Raw genomic sequence first — 22,660 nt, forward strand, 5'->3', positions numbered from 1 at the left:
TGCTCCAAAAGCTAGTGGCGCTTCTTACCAAATAAACCTTTTGGACTTTAACCTGGCGTTGAGAGACTTCTTCCTGTGTTCAAATTAATTGCCAATCTCAGTAAGTACTCACTGATAAATGTTTTTTCAGCACCCATTTCTCCTACAAGCTGTTATATTTAACTAGTGTAGTCAAATAGCAACATCAGTATTATAATAATAATTCTAACAGAACATAAAAAAATTTAGTTTATCACTGTACGAAGATCAAGCATTGACCACCTGAAAACATTGCAGTGTGGTGCAAGTAGAGAAACAAGGGATCTTTTACAAATTTTAAAACAATGTTTTATCACTTCAATTGTAGCAGTGGAATTAATACAGCACATTTAATGCAAATAGAATTAATATAGCACATTTAATGCCCTAGAATCAACATTATAAAAGGAAATACTAGGAGGAACAGATGAAAGACAAAAAGTAGATTTTAAGGAGAAAGGAAAAGGATGGGGATGAGGTCAGTAGAAGTAGTCCAAAGTTATAGATTTCAGGGTATATAAGAAGCTAGCATCAGGCGAATACCAGAGATTACTGAAATTGGGAGTGGCGCAGGGAGCTTAGATCAGGAGGATATGAATAAGAAGAAGAATTTTAAATTTGAGGTTTTGGGTGACCAGGAGTCAATGCAACTCAGCAAGCACTGGGATGCGGTACCAGCGAGATATTGACAGAGTTTTTGATGAACTCTACTTCATGGACAGTGCAGAATGAGATGTTGGACAAGACAGCAATGGAATAATAGATTCCAGAAATGACAATGCATGAATGAAAGTTATGTTTGCTCGTGGACTGAAGCAGAAGTGGAGGCAGCAAGAGATACAAAGAACAAAGAACAACCCAGCACGGGAAACAGGCCCTTCGGCCCAACAAGCCCACGCCGCCGCATCACCCTACACCTATTCTACCCTGCGTATCTACAAATAGAACCCCTGACTTAGCCAGATTCAGGGGAGAATAGTGTCAATTTGGTAAAACCAATCAGCCTAAGAGCACATCTCTGTAATGGATAGTATATGGGATTAGCAAAGCAGCTCAAGGCTAAACAGGACTGAGGTTGTGAACAGTCTGTTGGAATCAGAGAAAGAGCGTGGGGAGGGGAATGAACTTTGTGGTGAGGTACAAAACTTGCTGTTAAAGCCAAAGATGATAGCTATGATTTTCTCAAAGTTTAACTTGAGGTAATGGTGGCTCATTCCAGGACTGAATGCCAGACAAGCAGTCTGACTGCAGAGGCAGATTAAACATACAATTAAAATAAGAAAGTGTCTTGCATTGAAGTCTCTCCTTAAAGGAAATGAAACTGGACAGACCACCCTGCATTGACCTAGGCACCAGAAAAGGACAATGGCAAACTCAGCCCTGTCAACCCTACAAAGTCGTCCTTATTAACATCAGGGGGCTTGTGCCAAAATTGAGAGCTGTTCCATACAGAAGTCAGGCAACAGTCTAAGTCATACTCACTGAATCATACCTTACAGGTAATATCCAAGACACCATCACTGGGTATATTGCGTTCCACTATGACAGACCCAGCAGAGGTAGTGGCACAGTTGTATACAGTCATGAGCGAGTTGCGCTGGAAGTCCTTAACATTGATCCTGGACCACATGAGGACCCATGATAATGGGCCAAACATGGGCAAGGAAACCTCTTGCTGATTACTGCACGTAATCCCCACTTAAATCAGCACTCCTCCATGTTGAACACCACTTGGAGGAAACACCAAGGGTGGCAAGGGTGCAAAATGTACTCTGGGTAGGGCACTTCAATGCCAATCACTAGGATCAAGCTGGCTATGTCTTAAAGAACATAGCTGAGAGAACATAAGAAATAGGAGCAGGAGTAGGCCATCCAGCCCTTCGAGCCTGCCCCGCCATTCAATAAGATCATGGCTGATCTGTCGTGGCTCAGTTCCACATTCCTGCCCTCTCCCCATAACCCTTCATCCCCTCTCTTATCAAAAACCCATCAACCCGCGTCTTAAAAATATTTAGCGAGGCAGCCTCCACCACTTCAACGGGCAGAGAATTCCAGAGATTCACCACCCTTTGAGTGAAGAAGTTCCTCCTCAACTCCGTTCTAAACTGCCCCCCCCCCCCCCTTTATCTTGAGGCTGTGCCCCCTAGTCCTACTGTCCTTTCTGAGCGGGAAGAGCCTCTCCACCTCCATCCTATCCATCCCATTCATCATCTTAAACGTCTCAATGAGATCTCCCCTCATTCTTCTAAACTCTAACGAGTACAAGCCTAGTTTATTCAGCCTCTCCTCATAGCTCAACCCCCTCAACTCCGGTATCAGCCTAGTAAACCTCCTCTGCACTCCCTCCGAGGCCAAAATATCCTTGTGTAAGTACAGCGACCAAAACTGCACACAGTACTCCAGCTGCAGCCTCACCAATGCCCTATACAGCCGCAGCAAGACCTCTCTACTTTTATATTCCCCTCACTATGAAGGCCAGCATCCCATTCGCCTTCCTGACCACCTGCTGCACCTGCAGGCTGGGTTTTTGCGACTCATGCACAAGGACCCCGAGGTCCCTCTGCACCGTCGCCTGCTGCAGTTTTTCGCCCCGTAAGTAATAGTCCTTCCTACCATTAGTCCTACCAAAGTGGACCACCTCACACTTGCCAACATTAAATTCCATTTGCCATTTCCTGGCCCATTCGCCCAGCCTATCTAGATCCTTCTGCAGACTCTCCACACCCTCTGCGTCCCAACAAGTGGGAAAAACAAACGTAACCTCATTCTCACCAATCTGTCTGCCACAGATGCATCTTCTACAACAGTACTGCTATTATTAACTATCACACAGTCCTCGTGGAGACAAAGTCCAGTCCTCACATTGAGGATACCCATAATTGTGGCTCAACAACCATGCTAAATGGGACACACTTTGAACAGATCTAACAACTCAATACTGGGCACCTATGAGGCACTGTGGGCCATCAGCAGAATTGTACTCAACCACAATCTGCAACATCACGGCCCAGGATATTCCCAACTCCGCCATTATCACCAAGCCAGGGAATGAACCCTGATTCAGTAGAGAGTGTGTAGGAGGACATGCTAAGACCAACACCAGGCATACATAAAAATGAGGTGTCAACCTGGTGAAGCTACGGCACAAAACTACTTGAATGCCAAACAGCAGGAGCAGCAAGTAAATAGACACAGCTCAGCAATTCGACAAACAATGGATTGGATCCAAGCTCCACAGTCTTGCCACATCTAGTCATGAATTGTGATGGACGATTAAACTACTCGTGGAAGGAGGAGCTCCACAAATATCGCCATCCTCCATGATAGAAGGATCCAATTCTTGGGCCCGATTTTACCATTTTCATTCTAAGTGCTGATTCTGGGCGTAGTACAGATCCGACTCAGAAATCCACTTTCAGGCGCCCCCATACGGTCTCACCCATCTCCAGTCCAATTTGCGCTGTGGGTGGGGTGCAGCGCTGCCAGAACGATCGGATCTCTGAACTGCGCACGCGCAGTTAGAAAAAAATTGGAAAAAGCATGCCCGTGTCAGATCATTCCCGGGCCGGAGAAAGCAGCCCAGGAGTGAAAAGCAAGAGCGAGGTTGTATCTCAGGAGTGGGGGGAGGGGGTGGAAATGGATGGATGGATGGACAGTGAATGCTGGCCTAGCAAAGACATTCACCTTCCACGACCAAATTAAAGAAAAAATAAATACAAGTTGTTGCAGCTGACAAAATTGACCTAGCTGTGACAGAAGGATTTGGATTCTTCTTTCACAAGTCGTTCTTGTTTAAAAACAAAACAAACGTCTTGCTTAGAGAGCATTAGATTGTTAACCTGAACATGTCTTCGCTTATTACGGAAGCTGCAGCAAGTCACAAAATAAGGGATTTGCAGCACCCTGTTGATGATCATTATGAAATTTTGATCACTGCCAATCCACAAATTGTTCAGCTCACCAGAAACAAATGATCATGCTGAGAGCGATAGTAGATGTACCACAAGCCATATTTACAACATCAAGCCATGTGCTAAGCATATCTCCGTGGAAACTAACAAACTTATCTTTAGACCTATAGTGCAAGAAAATGCTGAGTGAAATAGTCTTTCTTTAACAAATGGGGATTCAGAAACAATTAGCAATAATAAGACATACAGCGATGCTCCTAGTAGGCCATGTTCCACTGGATTACAGAAAATTATACAATAGTAAACAACGATCTGGCACTATCAATCTCAGAGTCCTAGATCATAGAGTCATAAGATTCCTACAGTGCAAAAAGTAGGCCTTTCAGCCCATCAAGCCTTCACCATCAACAATCCCTCCCAGGCCTTATCCCCATAATCTCATGTATTTACCCTACTAGCCCTCCGGACAGCAAAGGGCAATTTGACATGGTCAATTACCCTAACTCACACATCTTTGGAATGTGGAAGGAAACCAGAGTACTCAGAGGAATCCCACATAGACATGGCAAGAACATGCAAACTCCACACAGACAGTGACTGGAGGCCAGAATTGAACCAGGATCCTTGGTGCTGTGTGGCAGCAGTTCTAATTACTGTGCATACATGACAGCATTGATCTGTTGGTGTTTACCCAAAATCAGTAGCCCAAGATCCTTGTGCATGCCTTAAACCACTGGTGGGCTGTTACAGCCTCGTTCATCCTGAAATCGTAAAATCCTGCTCAAGGTCAATGGGCCTTTCCATGGTTCTCCTCTTGACCACTCCGATTCCTGTTGCAGGCAGGCCACTAAAATTCTGGCCTATATCATTTTATTTCTCTTGTCCTCGATCATCTAACTTATTAAAAGTCAACATAACTTTCTGCTCCTATGCAGATTTTCCTACTCACCAACCCAAATCTTAGATGTAATTTCTATCCACATTACTTTATTTAGTAGAAAGTCTGTTCCTATCTACTTTGCCCCATCTCCTCATAATTTTAAACAACTCCTCCAAAATTGCCCCTTTATTCCTTAAGCAGGTTGCACAAATTCCATTTCTTCAGATCTTTGTGCATTTTTTATTTCCTTATACTAGGCAGTAGCCTAACTAAATTGGGCTATATACCATTAATAACTACAATATCTTTCCTATAGAATACAACACAAAATTGCACACAGTACTCCACTGCATGGGCTTCATACATTCTGTACCTTTCATTAGAAAACCAATCACCTTTAGCTTTTTCTTAAAATGACTTTCTCCACATACTGCAATAAAAGAAATGCCTTGTAAATTCCAAACCCTCACCCCTCTGTTCTACCGGTTCACCTAACTAGCCCCTATTTAAGGTATTTTACTTCTTCCATCACACGCTCACTCTTTATAAAAAAAGAGTTGCTTTTAGTTCACAGAAGATGATCTTTCACTGCAAGTTTGTATAACAGGAAAAGACAACGTCATTAATCACCATTGATTACGATATCCAGTGTTCAAAATACCTAATCAATCAATGAGTGGGGGTACACAACAAAAATATTTATGATTAAAATTTCACATCTAATGGAGACATGACCAAGTATTTATAACATGGCAAATGGTTACTCTAACTAATATGTAGAGAAAAGAAATTGTCTCTTTGTAGTCCTTTTAATTACAATTAGTTTTGGACACTGTTGCTGAACAGCCATGGATCAATGTAATAGACTGGAAAATCAGGTATTAATTATTTAAAAGTCAATTGTTTATTTGATTTTACAGTAAATCATGAACCAAAAATATAACTAGCAGCTTGGAGCTGTAAATCTGTAATATAACCAAGTTTAAAATCAATTATTGCTGACATGGCATGAAGGCACCCAACAGTAATTGAGACTAATTTTCTAAGGTTCAGATACCTGACTACTTTTTTCAGAGAGCGAATTGTAAAAATCTTACACAACAGTAAAGTAACAGAAAGGTAGAACTGCACTCAATAGTCTCTTGTATAGCCGATAACAACAAATCATATAACTACAAGTTTTTTTTTTAAATTGCAGTGACTCTGAAACTGAGCAGTATGTACACAGCAACAATGAAATCTCACTTTAATTTTCAACTACTTTGTGAGTAAGCACCTGGCCTCTTATCTAGGTCCCAGCTGATTATGTGAAAGCACCCTCCCCACAATTTTATGAAGGTGCACACTGATTAAAACCAAACAACTATCTAGAAACATACAATTATATTGATTATCTCCAAGCAAAATAAATTGCTCAGCTGGACTATGTCACAAACCAAATAATAATTCAGGAGCTACATGGTAGCACAGCGGTTAGCACTGCTCCTTCACAGCACTAGGGACACGGATTTGATTCCTGCATTGGATGGCTGTCTGTGTGGAGTTTGCACATTCTCCCCGTGTCTGCGTGGGTTTCCTCCGAGTGCTCTGGTTTCCTCTCACAATCTGAAAGATGTGCTGGCTAGGTGCATTGATTCGAACAGGCGCCAGACTGTGGCGACTAGGGGAATTTCACAGTAACTTTATTGCAATGTTAACCTAAGCTTTACTTGTGACTAATAAGTCAACATTAAATGAAAGAACACGGACCGTGATTCAACATTACTATTTGGGTGCAACCCTTCAAGAACAGCATTATTCCGAGAATAAAACTCAAATTATACATTCAGGAATATAAAAGTTTTTTTTATTAACCCTTACATGAGATAACATTATTTTGGAATTTGCTTTGAACAAATCAGATATAACTGAACAACCTTAAAAAATGGGAACCCTATTGGGATGAAGTTCCTGAATTACAGCATAGAAATTGTCTGCGTTACCAATCCATTGCTGCTTAGAACTATTATCGTTTAATGTTCCTTATACTTTCATGTTTGATTCCTGGTAGAACCACAACTTTCATGTAAGATTGGGCCAAATTGATAAAATGGTGCAATGTGACTTTGAGTCTGTTCAAAATTATTAAACGTTCACTGAAGGCAACAAAACATTGTTAATCACAATCTGCAGAAAGGAATGTTTCTGCAAAACAAAAAAGCATTCAGACAAAGCAAAGCATTCAAGTAAAACAATTTGCTCTTAAATTGTGGCCGAGTTCTGTGGCCACTCACACCCCACTGTCAGTGAGAATGGAGAATTTGGCGCTCAACCAAATCTCTGTTTACTGCAGCAGGATGGGAGAATCCTGACTACAGGCAAAGTTGGAGAATCTGGCCCTCTATTTAGCTTATTTTCTCAGACGTTCAATATGCATCCTATAAAATTACTGCAAACTGTTAGGCTACTCCTTGGGTGAACATAAGAACTAGGAGCAGGAGTAGGCCATTTGGCCCTTCGAGCCTGCTACACCATTCAATAAATCATGGCTGATCTTTTTGTGGACTCAGCTCCACTTTCACGCCTACTCACCATAACCTTTAATTCCTTTACTGTTCAAAAATCTATCTAACCTGGCCTTAAAAACATTCAATGAGGTAACCTCAGCTGCTTCACCAGGCAGGGAATTCCACAGATTCACAACCCTTTCATTCGCCAGTGGAAATAACCTCCCTGCTTCTATAGTATCTATTCCCTTTCATAATTTTTATATATTTCTATAAGATCCCCCGTCATTCTTTCGAATTCCAATGAGTACAGTCTCTCCTCATAAGCCAACTCTCTCAAATCCAGAATCAACCTAGTGAATCTCCTCTGCACCCCCACCAGTGCCAGTATATCCTTTCTCAAGTAAGGAGACCAAAACTGTACACAGTACTCCAGGTGTGGCCTCAGCAGCACCTTATACAGCTGCAACATAACCTCCCTATTTTAAAAATCCATCCCTCTAGCAATGAAGGACAAAATTCCATTTGCTGCAATTTGCCTTCTTAATTACCTACTGCCTCTGCAAACCAACTTTTCATGATTCTTGCAAAAGGACACCCAGGTCCCTCGGCATAGACGGGAAGCTGGAGTTGCCTTCCTAAAGGCCCCCTTTCCCTTTGCAGACGTTCAGTGTCCGCTGCACACGTTGCTCTACCACTCACTTCAGTATCATCTGCAAACTTTGACACATCACACTTGGTCCCCAACACCAATTCATTTGTGTGAATTGTAAATAATTGCGGTTCTAACACTGATACCTGAGGCACACCACTAGTCACTGATTGTCAACCAGAAAAACATCCATTTACCCCACTCTTTGCTTTCTGTTAATTAACCAATCCTCTTACCCATGCTAACACATTATCCCTAACGCCATGCAGCTTTAAGTTATGCAGCAGCCTTTTGTGCGGCACCTTGTGAATGTCTTCTGGAAATCCAGATACACCACATCACAGATTCCTCATTGTCCACCACTGAGAAAGCAGGTTTCCTGTCTTGTATTTCACAGTTAGCCACTGGGCTAACACATTTAAGTAAATGCAGTGCATTTACTTTCAAACAATGCTTCAGAAGGGGGCTTGAGAATAGTTACCTGCCAGTGAGAGATGGATCGGGGACCTAGTCCTTCTGCCTTTTTAATTGCATGCTGCATCTGCCTCTCTACTTTCATGACTGGTGTACAAGGACATCCAGATCCCTTCACACATCCAGACTTACAACATATTACAATTTAAATAATACTTTCTTTTCTATCGTTCACAATGAAGTACATAACTTCACATTTGGCCATGTTTTACTGCAACTGCCGTGTGTTTGCCACTCTCTGCATTTGTCTAAATCATCTTAAAGCCTCCTTGCGTCCTCATTACAACTCTCAATTTTTGCCCAGTTTTGCCAGCTTGGAAATGTTTTATTTGGTTCCCTCATCCAGGTCATTTATATATACACACACATCATGGACAGCTCCAATATGTAGGAACTGCTCCAGGATCTATAGAATTTTGGAAGATGGCCTCCAATGTATCCAATATTCCCAGGGCCATTTCCTTTAATGCTCCGGCACATAAATTATCAGGCCCTGGTGATTTGTCAGCATTTAATCCCATTAATTTCTCCAGCACCATTTTCTTACCAATACTGGATTTCCTTCAATGCTGCCCTCTCACTAGACCCATAGTTCCCTCACATACAGTTGATAGAAAAAAATTAACTAATTAACCTTTGAATGTGCCTGTCAACTCTCCCTCCAAGAGGCCCAAACTAATTAACCTACACTTCAGGCTTCATTGATACAGCCTTTTTTCCTATAAAATAAGTGAAGAATTTCTATTAAGGTTCCCTTCAATATTCATGTTTAAAATGTCATGCAAAATACATAAGCAAATTGAATATTTAAGGAGCTCAAAAAATAGTAGGTATTAGGAATCAGTTCCAAGTCAAATTACAAATCAGAATTAACTGGATCACCTCAGTGAATTCTTGAATAGGGTTGCTTTACTAAAGGATCAGAAGGGTTTCATCCTTCTCAGTATGACTGATACTTGTAGGGCAACCAGTATCCAATTACTCCATCCAGTGGGTTTTTGCATGGAGGGGTGCAGCATGAGAAAGAATTCTCCTAATTAGATGACAAAGAAACTGCACCATGTGCTTTAGATGGATGTCAGTACGACTATTCAAATATTTCACCAATGGATCTGAATTTCCTGCCTCGCACTCTCACTGTCCATCATTTTGATTTTATCATTTTGTTGTTCTTATGAAGCCCTTCGCAATTATTTGATTCAATTTGTGCTCTCAGGACTGCTTTGCCTTAAATCCCCTGCTGATCAAGATAGGACAGAAGAGGTTACCTTGGCAGAGTAGTGCAGCAAATGTCATCATGAAAGAATACAACACAGAAGCAGATAGTCACGCATGTTGGATGGTGGGAGTGAAAGAACAGAAACAAAATATATAACTGATATCAAAAAGTTTAATTGCCAGTGAATTTTTATTGCTAATAAGATATCCTAGTTGCTTTCTAATTGCTTTGGCCCAATTGTTCCAGATCCAGTATAATCCTAATCCATCAAATCTGCCCTGAAGGCAGCTGGAGAAACAGTGCTCTTAATATTTTTAACTGAAAGCATTCTTTTCACTCATCCTTGTTATTCAAATCTCCTTCTATTCTGCTTACTGAGAAGGAAAAGATAATTACACAACACTCTACAATTACATCAGCACGTCAGCAATAGATAATCGTCACGACTGGAAAACTCCGCAACTATTCAAAACAAAATAGTTGTTAATGGAATACAAATGTATTTAGATGAAACATCAAATTGAAATGTTTTCTGAGTTCTGCCACCACACATGTGATGAGTATTTCCAGCTTTCTGTTTTTAACAGAAGGTGGGTGAATAAACCAGCAATTTGGTTCATCGAAGGCTAAACCATTGCCATTTATACATCTCTCTCTGCACCCCCAACCCCACAACAAAAAGCACCAATATGCTTATGATTCCATCTATAAAATTACTTTCTTCCAAATACTAATTATATTAATAGCAATGAACTGCCTGTTCAGTATCACAAATATGATCAACTGATCTCAGTCAGGGCTATTGCTATGACGAATTGAATTATCTTTTCTATTTGTGCACTATAGTGAAGGACGACTCGATTTAAAATCCTTTTCCTGGTTACACCTATTTTGGTATTGTGTTCAAGTGCAACATATTTCTTTTCACTGAGCAAATCACATCTACACTTGAAAACTACTTTCCCTATGACATATTTTAGCCCTAATTTGACCTTACATTTGGACTCTCATACTGGACTGGGCCTCGAGACAAGAAAGCAGAAAACCACATAATTTCTTGCTTGTTACAACAGATGAGCCAGTCAATACTATGCACTAAGTACAACCTGACCACACCAAGGCAAACAGGCAGACCCAACACTTGACAGTTTTACTTTTATTACATTCTCCATGCCTGAGTTTCATTGATGCAAGTGGAGTTAAGGCTGGTCAAACAAAATTTTGCTACAAATTCCAAAAAGTATGTTTTTCACTTCTGTTGCAACATGTTTTTTTCTGAACAGCATCCAGTTAGAGATTTTTTATGGATATTTTCAACTTGCCATTTTATTTCTTCCCCCTTTCTAAAGCACAAATCTGAGATGATTACCTTCTTGGTATTTTTGCCTGTTTATGAATTAAATGATATTTGTACAACAAATACCATCAGAATTTCTAATTTTCTGCTGTGATTTGTCTTTTCCTCCACAATTTGCATCTTTGAAAACTCTTAGAATTGGTAATAAAGGGTTTTGATTAAATACTGTATAGAGAAGACAGAAGAATTGGCATTCTGGAAAGAAAATGGTGGAGTTCTCCCAAAAAAAATTCTAAGTGGCAAATTCACAAAAAAGCTGGAGTAAATCCTGCTGTTTTCTTCAGCAAGATTTTCAAAATGAATCTCCTACACTCTGATGCAGAGTGCCCTAGTGTGAATCACGCTGAAAATCTGTGGGCGGGGGGTATTCATGCTGGAGAGGCCGGAAGTATAGTGTTGAGTGGGCCACTGCACATGCACTGATCTGTCAGCGTGGAGATCAGTGCATACGCAGAAATTCCACACTGCTGGTCTCCCGACTGTTGGCCAACACAGCAAGCCCGCATCGCTCCCACCCCGTGCACCGATTGCTGGTTATCCTGATGTCTCCAGGCCAGCCTCGACCCCCGTCCACCCCAGCTCAAATCTGCCCGATGCCTGGTGGATAGTACCAAGCCCCTGGGTATTTCCACTTTGCCCCTTGGGCAGTGCCAGGAGCAAAGCTGGTATGGCCCAGAGCCGCATCCCCCCCTCACCCTACTTCTGACCTCCTGGCGGGGTCTCCGTGGCCCTCCCTTCACTCCAGCTGTGTCAGGCCGCTAGCTCCTTGTTAGTGGGGAGCAGTTGGAGTGAAACACTCATGGCTGGGTGGGGCAGAGGGAACATATTACAAAAATCGTTTACCTCCTTTCATTCCAATAGGAGATTTGGGGGGGGGGAACACTTTCAAATCTATTTCTAAGTGTTGGGTGTGAGTGAAATATGAATAAGCAGACTTTTTACTGCTATAGATCCATTAACAATTTATTTCAGAATTTAATCACAGTAAATTATGAAGGTTCCACTTTTCCCAGCCCATAATAAGTAATTCACTCGAGTGCCATCTTGTAAATAACTTAAACTCAATTAAAAAGTCCTTGACTAATGAACCAGACCAGCAGAGGAAGGTTAAGAGGATGTCCAACACAAAACTGCCAGCTCACAGTTTCAATAACTATGCAACTGTTAAAATATCCAGCTCCAACAGGCTGAACGTAAGCTTTGTGTACGACACAGCAAGACATTTTAAGAACTCCCACATCAGCATCAACATCACTATCAGTGATTTTTCATTCACCACAACAGTACATAGTAGTTTGTAATAGTACGCAGTATCCAATTACTGATGACTACCCAAGGTAAACAACAGTAAACAAAATTGCATGGTTATGAAATAAACACACTAAATTAGGTTAAATGTTCAAATCTCAAATTCGTCTGACAAGCTACTGGGAAGAGTTCATGAGCAGGAAGGAATCCCAACATATACCCCTGCTGGGGCTTCACATGGGAAGCTGGGGTTGCCTTCCTCATAGGCCCTCTTTCAATTCTGCGCAGCTCCACTCTCCCAAGGTCTGTCCCCTATCCACCATGGGTGCAGCAACCACCCCTCCATCCACCCACCGTCAAGGTCCATGCTCCTCGGCCTAGCCACCTCTTCTCATCCTAGAGCCCCTGTAGGTACTTGGACCTGGACTCAAACTTCAAATCAGAGGGCTGCTTGTTGTTCTAGTCTTGGCTATTGCTGGTGCTGGGACCGTTGGAGCTGTAGAGTTGCCAACCAACTAGACTGGCTAGTATCTCTCGGAGGTGAGACTTTGGCCTGAGTGAGCAATCAGTCTTGTCTCCAGCCAATTAACACTCCTCAATGTGTTAAGCAGCTACAGAGTTGCTCTGATTGGGGTGGCAGGGCACTAAACCTCACCATCCAAATAATCCTGCCTACGGATTTTATACTGGCTGTCTTGGACATTTTTTTTAAAGTTAAAGTTATCGCACAAAACATGTCAAAGTTGTTTCCATCACCATTTCCATATCTCCCAAAGTCAAAAGTGGATTTGAGAGATCTATGTACTCCTCCCCATAAGAATATACTACAGAAATATTTAAACTGTAAGAAAGCTGTCCAGGTGCATAATTTTACTTTGAAAAATCAACAGTAAACTGCTTTTATCATCCGTCTTCTTTGAATTCAGATTTCAGGAGCCCAGGATAAATTTATCAGCTTCCGACATATGTGTTGCTAAATCTAGTTTCCACAGGCTGGCAAGCCCTATGTTACCTGGGTCCATACATCTGCTGCCATTCTAGATTTAGCTGCATGAAGACCAGGAGCTATTTTTCAGACATCAAGCTTCCCTGAATTCCAAACAGTATAAATAGAAGGTCTCTTAAAAGAGAAACTGTTGAGAATGTGGAACTATTCTACAGTGAATTATCACTTATTAGTTGTTCACGAACATTCAAGTTCAGCAGTGGAGACTTCACGTTCCTTAACAGGTCTTGAATCTACATGAAGAAGGTGCATGAAGTAAATAACATTATTAATCTAAAATTCAGCATTAGCCAATCAGTGAAGCATTTGTGCTTATATTTATTTGCGTAAGGGTAATGTTCCAATGGCACAGAAGGCAAACAGACTCATTGGCCAGAATTGCATGTCAGAAGTTCAGATATGTACTTTGTACAACTTTCCAACTAAATAAATTATTCCTGAGCCTCTAATAGATGCATCTGGCAAGTGAGACATGAACCTGGGAGCACAGGTTATTTATTTGCTATGAGACTGCATGTTCAAAGTGTGACTGGTGTAGCTCACGGGAAATGGAACAAATTAGCTTGAAATTCCATTTTTTCCTTTAATATTAAAGAAAGGAAAACAATGCTAAATGGAGAGAAAGAAGTTCAGCAACAAGCCAATTTTGTCTCAAAATGTTTGTGGCAGATTAGTGCTGAAATAGAGACATTTCCCTTACTTGTTCTCATTGCTGGCATCATAGCGAGGCATGGGATCCCAGTCATTTCCATTGACATCAAAGCTAGCCATTTGATCCTACAGCAAGAGGGGGAAAAAGAGAAAATCACACATCCACATTAATAAATAAAGTCACTGTAAAATTCATGCATTCTTAAAAGGTTTTCCACGCATAAATGATTCAACTTAGCCACACAAGAGCTGATGGGAAATATGTGTCAATATCACCCTCCCCCACCCCATGAGAAAATAAACTAGGTTTTAGACTATGCACACCATTTCTTGGACAGAATTACTCCAAGATTACTGAAAATGCTAAAGCTAGTCCAATAGTTTCAGCCAACACTTCTTGGCAGTCAGCATCATTACAGATAGAAGAATGAAAAGCAGCAAATGTTGGAAACTTGACATAAGAACAGAAAAATGTTGCAATAGCCAACAGTTACACAGAAAAACACAGATTATAATGTTTCAAGATTGCAAACTTCATCAGAATAGTCCTAATTAAGTTTATATGCCCAAAATATCTTAACCTGTCTTCTCCCTTTATGTGTACTGATTGGTGTGCTGCATATTTCTAGCATATACCTATTTAATTAATTGTTGCAAAAATACATATTACTTTCCATCACAGTGATGGGATACATGGTAGGATCCTAAAGGAATTGAGGGATTAAACTGAAGTGGGCCTGGAAATAGTTCAGGGTTTTGTTGAATTTGGATGCATGCTACACAACTGGAGAGTGGCCAATACAATGCTCATTTTATAAAGGGAAGCAGCTAATCTGCTTAATTGTGAGCCAGTTAGTTTAACATCTATAATGGGGAAAATTTCAGTAATAGTCTTTAATTAAAGATGTACAGACATGGTGGATGAGGGAAAAAGGCAATGATTTTAGGGAAATGGAGTTTATGAAAGAAAGCCTTTGACAAGGTAGTAATAGAGAAGTTGCAAAAGATCAAGGAATATGGAACTGGGGAATTGGCAGCATAATGGCTCAAAAAGCAAGTCAATAGGGAGAAAATAATAACATTTACAGAAGGGTACAAAATTACAAAAGTTCATCTGGAATTAGGCTAATAGATCCATTCAGTGTTAGTAAGTGAAAGATGATGCCTTTTCCTAGAAATAGTAATAATACTTGAGGATTAGGTTTGGTGTTACAGAAAAGCAGAGGCATTTTGTTGGGGGGGGGGGGGGGGAGGGGGGGGTGGGAGGGAAGAGAGAGAGAGAGAGATAGAGATATGTTCACACAACATTAAAGACATCAGTTCAGGTTGATGATAAGATTGTGGTAAAACAATTAATAGAATTCTAGATTTTATTATAACATTAACATCTCCGTTAAAGTACTGTTGCAGTATCCACACAATGGACAGTATTTTGATGCTTTTGAGAGCTTACAGCACTGTTCCAGTAAAATGCTGTCTGGCAAGAGGAAGTACAAAGAGATGCACCTTCTTTCCCCCACAAGAACAATACAAATTATGATGGCATACAATGGAAGTGGAATGAAAAAAAATGGGCAGGACAAAAAGAAGCAGAGAGTTTAGTTGTTATGGAGTCAAAAATGATGGCCATATATACAAGATTAAACATCAGTCATTTCGAATTGATGGTTGAAGCATTGATAACATGTGGAATTCATATCTAGAATTAGCAGTTGTGAAAGATATTGAAAGGGTTATTGTGCATAAATGTTCAAACTACTGGCTTGGATAAAATGGCAAATGCCAACATGTACTGATTGGATGGAATAGCTTGTCTTTGTGTAGCAGTACCTGCATATTTCTATAAGTTCAGCTATAAATGTTACAAGAAATACCAGCCTTTTGAAATAGTTTGATAGATGTATTTTGGCATCTTTAAATGAGTTGTCTCAACAGAAAGTAAATTTCAAGCCACTTGAAGATGCAATTCTTTATTTAATCATATTCCAACTTCGTTTAATGATTTAAACATCAAAGGAGAGCTACATTGTCAAATAAGACATTAAACCAACGTTGCATTTCTGCCAGCTCAGGCAGATGCAATCCCAAGCTATTCTCTGCAGAGATCTCCCCATGTCCTAACTCATTATCCTTCACCAAAAACAGATTGTCCATTCATTCATCTCATTTGCAGTCTACGGGACATGTGTGTGCAAAATCAGGCTCTTGCGTTTGCTTACAACGCGGTGACTGCATTTCAAGAACAATCCATTGGTTGTAAAGCAGTTAGGGCATAATAAGGTGTTGCATAAGTGCAATATTTTGTTGGCTACAATAATGCAAAGTTGATTGTAGACCAATTAAAGTGCTGGATATTAAAACATTTAAACTAACAAATTTTAGAAAAATTCCTTTGCAATGAATTTACATACACTGTATATGAATAATAAAACTTGTAATTTCTCATCTTCGTTTATACTGAATAATACTATTATTGGACGTGAAGGGAAGGAGAGAGAAGGGAGCCAAAGTAATAAATGTATTTTCACAATAAACAATGAGAAGACTTGCTTCTACATTTGAGCCTCAAATTGTCCTGGCTGATGGGATATCTCGACGACTGGAAAGGGAGCTTATCCTGTTCAGTTCATTGGAGGCGTTTAGTTCATACATAATAATGCATCAGAGACTATTTCCATTGTATGAATTCTAGATTATTAAATATATTCAAAAACAATTTTAAAAACCACAAATCTAATGAAATTGTAAGTTTTAAATTGCAAATGCATTCTTGAGATAAGAAGAAGCAATCACAGTCATCAAGATTATCCGTCATTGCTCAACTAAAATAGTTGCATAAACATCAGAAGCATGCACCCAAGTGTAATGGGTGTGTGAGCTCAAATTCCACTTGACAAATGATTATGGGTCCAAAATCTACAAGGAAGGAGCAACAATTTCTAAAACTTTATTTGTTTAATTATTTTAGTTTCCTTTAATGTCATAACTCTAATTTACATAATGACCCAAATAAATCTTGTCAGCATACTTTTAAAACGCAAATGTATGCAATTCTTGTTTGCGGGATGAGCCAACAAAAAAAAAACGTACATAATTCTGCTGCAAGTCAGGGTGGTTTCTCTCAATGCCATCATCCAGAATGGTTACCACTACATTTCGACCAGTGTAGCCTCTCCGCCAGGCACCTACTATGTTCATATCTGACTGGCAGTGGTGTGTATCATCATTGCAGTGCTAATGGGTGGAAAAACAAAACGGGTTAAAGTTACTGTCAATCACAACAAACAAATTTTTGAATTCAGTACAAGAGCACTTTCAATGAGAAGAAGAAAAAAAAAACACCTACAATTCACAAGTCAGGAGTGCGATAAAATATTTCTAGGTTGTCCAAATGGGCACAGCTCCAACAACACTCAAGGAGCTCAACACCATCCAGTACAAAACAGCCCATTTAATTGGCAGCCCATCCACCACTTTTAACATTCACTCTCTCCACTAGTGATGCACAGTGGCAACAGTGTGTACCATCTACAAGATGCATTGCAGCATCTCACCAGTTCCTTCAGCACCACCTTCCAAACTTGTAATCTTGACCACGCTTTCAAGGAATCCATTCAGCCTACCAAGTCTGCACCAACTCAGCAAAACAGCTTCTTACCCTGACCCACACCCCTCCCCAACCCGATCCCTGTAGCCCCATGCATTTACTAATGCTAATCCACCAAACCTAGACATCTTTGGACACTAAGGGACAAATTAGCATGGCCAATCCACCTAACCTGAATATCTTTGGACCATGGGAGAAAACCAGAGCATGGAGGAAACCCAAGCAGACAAGGAGAAAATGTGCAAACTCCACACAATCACCCAAGTTGATTGAAGGTGTGAGGCAGCAGCACTAACCACTATGTCACGCCTGGAATGACAAGGACAGCTGATACATGGGAACAAAGAACAAAGAAAATTACAGCACAGTAACAGGCCCTTCGGCCCTGCACCGAACATGCTGTCCAACTGAACTAAAACCTCCTTCCCCTCTGGGGACCATATCCCTCCATTCCCATCCTATTCAAGTATTTGTCCATACGCCCCTTAAAAGTTACTATTGTATTTGTTTCCACTACCTCCCCTAGCAGAAAGTTCCAGGCACCCACCACCCTCTGTGTAAAAAACCTGCCTCGCATATCTCCTTTAAACCTTGCCCCTTGCACCTTAAACCAATGCCTCCTAGTAATTGACTCTTCTACCCAGGGAAAAAGCTTCTGACTATCCACTCTGTCCATGCCTCTCAATCTTGTAGACTTCAATCAGGTTGTCCCTCAACCTCCATCATTCCTGTGAGAACAAACCAAGTTTCTCCAACCTCTCCTCATAACTAACGCCTTCCATATCAGACAGCATCCTGGTCATTCTTTTGTGTACCCTCTCCAAAGCCTCCACATCCTTCTGGTAGTGTGGCGACCGGAATTGAACACTACATTCCAAGTGCGGCCTAACTAAGGTTCTATAAAGCTGCAGCATGACTTGCCAATTTTTAAACTCAATACCCCGACCGATGAAGGCAAGCATGCCATATGGCTTCTTGACTACCTTCTCCACCTGATTTGCCAATTTCAATGACCTGGGTGCCTGTACATCCAGATCCCTTTGCCTATCAGTACTCTTAAGGGTTCTGCCAATTACTGTATATTTCCTATCTGTATTAGACCTTCCAAAATGCATTACCTCACATTTGTCCAGATTAAACTCCATCTGCCATCTCTCCGCCCAAGTGTCGAAATGATCTATATCCTGCTGTGTCCTCGGATGGTCCTCATCACTATCCACAAATTCATCAACATTCGTTGTATGCAAACTTACTAATCAATCCAGTTCCATTTTCCTCCAAATCATTTATATATATTACAAATAGCAAAGGTCCCTGAGGAATGCCACTTGTCACAGCCCTCCATTCAGAATTGCATCCTTCCACTGCTATCCTCTGGCTTCTTTGACTCAGTAAAAAGTCTGACAACACCAGGTTTTAGTCCAACCGATTTATTTGATAATAGACTCACAAGCTTTTGAGGTTTCCCTCTTCGTCAGGTGAATGGAGAGTTCTGGCCTCAGACAGAGCATATAAAGCACAGACAGTTTAGAGATTACTGATTAGAATGCAAATCCTTACACCTAACCTGCTGTTCAAGACCTGAAGTGGCTGACAATGTGAGTGGAAGGAGCACTGATCACAGGTTAAAGAGATATGTATTGTCTTTGACTCAGCCAGTTTTGTATCCACTTTGCCAGCTCACCTCTGACCCCATGCCACTTCACCTTCTGCATCAGTCTGCCATGAGGGACCTTGTCAAAGGCCTTACTGAAGTCCATATAGACAACATCCACTGCCTCACCCTCAATCATCTTCATCACTTCCTCGAAAAACTCAGTGAAGTTCGTGAGACACGACCTCCCCTTCACAAAACCATGTTGCCTCTCACTAATACGTCCACTTATTTCCAAGTGGGAATAAATCCTGTCTCAAAGGATCCTCTTCAATAATATCCCTACCACCGATGTAAGGCTCACCAGCCTGTAAATACCTGGATTATTCATGTTATCCCTCTTAAACAAAGGGACAACGTTGGCTATCCTCCAATCCCTGGGACCTCCCTTGCATCAGTGAGGATACAAAGATTTCTCTCAAGACCCCAGCAATTTCCTCCCTTGCTTCTCTCAGTATTCTGGGGGTATATCCCATCAGGCCCTGGGGACTTGTCTACCTTAAATGTTTCTCAAGAACCCCAATACCTCCTCACTTTTGATCTCAACATGGCTCAAACTATCTACACATCCTTTCCCAGACTCATCGTACACTGAGTCCTTCTCTTTGGTGAATACTAACGTGAAGTACTCATTTAATACTTCGCCCATTTTCTCCAGCTCCATGCATAGATTCCTTCCCTTGGCCAACCCTCTCTCTGGCAACCTCTTGGCTCTTTATATATGTATACAAAGCCTTGGGATTTTCCTTAATCCTGCTGGTCAGTGCTTTTTCATGACCTCTTTTATCCCTTCTTACTCCTTGCTTAAGTTTCTTTCTACTTTCCTTGTAGAACCCCAGCAACTTCAAGTTCCCCTCCAAACTATGCACCGTCCTAACTTGGAAATATATTGCCTTTCCTTCACTGTCGCTGGATCAAAACCCTGGAGCTCCCTTCCTAACAGAACTAGAGTGTAACTACACCACATGGACTACTGCGATTCAAGAAAGCAGCTTACCACCACCTTATCAGGAGCAATTAAGAATGGGCAATAAATTCTGGTCCAGCCAGTGATGTCTATATCCCATGAAGGATTTAAAACAAAAATTCTCAAACAGCAATGAGTAACAACTCCATTCTGCACAAATGAACAGAAGATATTATTTAATAATAATTTTATCAGTTGGTTCATGCTTAGACATCTGAATTGAGCTAAAACCTATCTATTTTTGTGCAGCTACCCTTTTTATACTTCTTACTCTTCTGCCTTCAGCAAGAGTATTGTATGTATTTATAATAACACATCTAATTTAGGTATATTTTTAGGTAAATTAGGTACATTCTACATTCTTTTCACTTTACAAGAATGTGCAGATGGCAGAACAAAATCAATAGAACTCAGGAACGGGGTGCCATTGGCACCTTTTTCACCAATGAGATTCTTGCACATCTACGACATAGTTCCATATATTCAACTTTGCCAGGTATCTCTTGACGGCTATGCTTCAAAAAAATTTAAATGGCGATTGATGGATTTAACAATTGATCTAGCATCAATTGCCTGATATGGAATAGAGTTCCAAACTTCCCACACCCTTTGTGTGAAAAATTATTTACTAATTTTACATCTGAAAGGCTGAGTTCTAAGTTTTAGACTCATGACCATTACTCCTGGACTCTCCAATCAGCAGAAAACACTTCTCCCTACAAGCTCCACTTAATATTTTGTGAACATTTAACAAATCACCCTTAATCTTCTGAGTTTAATGGAAAATATTTTTAATTTGTTTAATCTTTCCTTGTAATGCAACCTTTTAAATTCAGGGACCATTCTAGCATATCTATACTGCATTCTGTCCAACAATAATACATTGTTCATAAGATGTTATATCCAGGACTACCACATATGCAGGTGTGGTCTTGGACTTTGTAAAGCTGAAGCACCTTTTCTAGCCCCTTTTATTCAAGTTCCCTAGATATAAAAGGAGCAGAATTCCATTGGCCTTTTTGATTAGAATGTGTAGAAAATAATGCTGTTCCTGGACACCCAAGATCCTTTGGATCTCTTTTTTGCTTTTATACTGTTTAGAGAGTATCCTGTTCTAGTGATTCAAAATGGATGGCCTCACATTTGCCTACATTGAAATCCATTTGCCATAGGTTTGTCCATTACCTTAATTATATACTCCTATTAGAGATATTAATAATTCAAGAGGACAACAGCAAGCTGCAAACAGACTTTGGTAAGGGCCTGGAAGTGACAGATGGAAATTCAATATTGGTAAATGAAAGATGGTAAATACTGATGAAAACATTTAGAATGGGTATGTTTGAGTGACACAGAAGAGCAGAGGGAGTTGGGGGATTAAGATTCACAATGCTTTAAAAATAGCATCTCAGGGTACAAGGACAAAAAAAACAAATTGAATACTTGATTTTATGGCAAGAGGTAACATAATAAACAAATCGAGATGTGATGGTGAGTCTACATAGAAGTTTTTTTAAGACCATGGTTGAAGTAGTGTGTGCAGATTTGGGCTCCAAACAAAATATGTGTTTAACGAAGCCACTGAAACCATTTTTTTTGACAGTAACTGCACAGCAGTGAAAAAGAGAAAGAATTGCGGATACGGATAAGGGGTGTGGAGAATTAAACAAAACCAGATACAAATAGAATATTAACGCAATTTATCACACTTACTATGTACCACATGCTTGACCATTTGGGATCATTGAAGAAAGGATATTGGGGAGCGCCAGCTTTAAAATCTCTCTTTATCCGTCTTTTTACCACCTGTTGCTGTATCCACTCCACCTGCCAACAAAACAAGTCAAAAGAAAACAGATAATTGTATGAGGTTAGCAATTGTTGGGACTGAAAAGCACAGTGAATTAAAATGACAAGAAATATCAGCTTTGATTACTGGTGGTAGCAGCTTCATTTTGAATCAGAATTTCTTTGGTTCAAGATCTCCTGGACTTGAGCACAAAACCTTCATTCGCCAGGTGTGTCTCTTTTTAGATTTACAGTAACTTACACCACTATATTACTTCTATGCCTTTATATGGAGCACCATTCCTCCTCATTACATTCACTAATTTAGCAAGTAATTTGCAACTGTAACCTATTATTGTACTAAAATCTAGAAACTTGTCTTCTTTGATAGAGAAAAACGCTATTGTTAAAAGCTCAATTCCAGTTTGTACTCAGGAAGCCACAAACCACAACTTCATGATATCAGTATTATAATGGGAATAACTTACATTATCCTAAGAGATGCACTCTTTTTTTTTGAATGAACTGAGGCTTCAAGAAAATAAAACCCCATCTTCTTTTTGATACAAGGGCAAAACAGAACAAAACAGTCCCTCTCATTTGGGGAAAGAGGTGTACAAAAGGGAAGTCACTGAAATATCAAAGATATTTAGAATAGATTTTGGAAACATAAAATCATATTCTCAGTGTTCCACAATTTCCATTTCAAGTAAAATATGCTTTTTTGAAACTAGAGGCTGCT

At 40.3% G+C, this 22,660-nt stretch overlaps 1 protein-coding gene across 3 annotated transcripts in view; it reads right to left on the reverse strand.

Annotated features, from left to right (window-relative positions):
• pcsk5b (proprotein convertase subtilisin/kexin type 5b) overlaps positions 1–22,660 on the reverse strand; it is a 338,718-nt gene that overhangs the window by 253,796 nt on the left and 62,262 nt on the right. For all 3 annotated transcript variants that reach the window (XM_080188893.1, XM_080188895.1, XM_080188894.1), the window contains exons 3-5: positions 21,844–21,957; positions 16,993–17,136; positions 13,952–14,028 (exon numbers count right to left, since the gene is read on the reverse strand). In XM_080188893.1, the coding sequence (XP_080045019.1) occupies positions 13,952–14,028; positions 16,993–17,136; positions 21,844–21,957 (335 nt within the window). The remainder of the gene's footprint in view (positions 1–13,951; positions 14,029–16,992; positions 17,137–21,843; positions 21,958–22,660) is intronic.

The sequence above is a fragment of the Carcharhinus amblyrhynchos genome, chromosome 5 (genome assembly GCF_965287045.1).
Source record: "Carcharhinus amblyrhynchos chromosome 5, sCarAmb.v2.hapA, whole genome shotgun sequence".
NCBI lineage: Eukaryota > Metazoa > Chordata > Chondrichthyes > Carcharhiniformes > Carcharhinidae > Carcharhinus > Carcharhinus amblyrhynchos.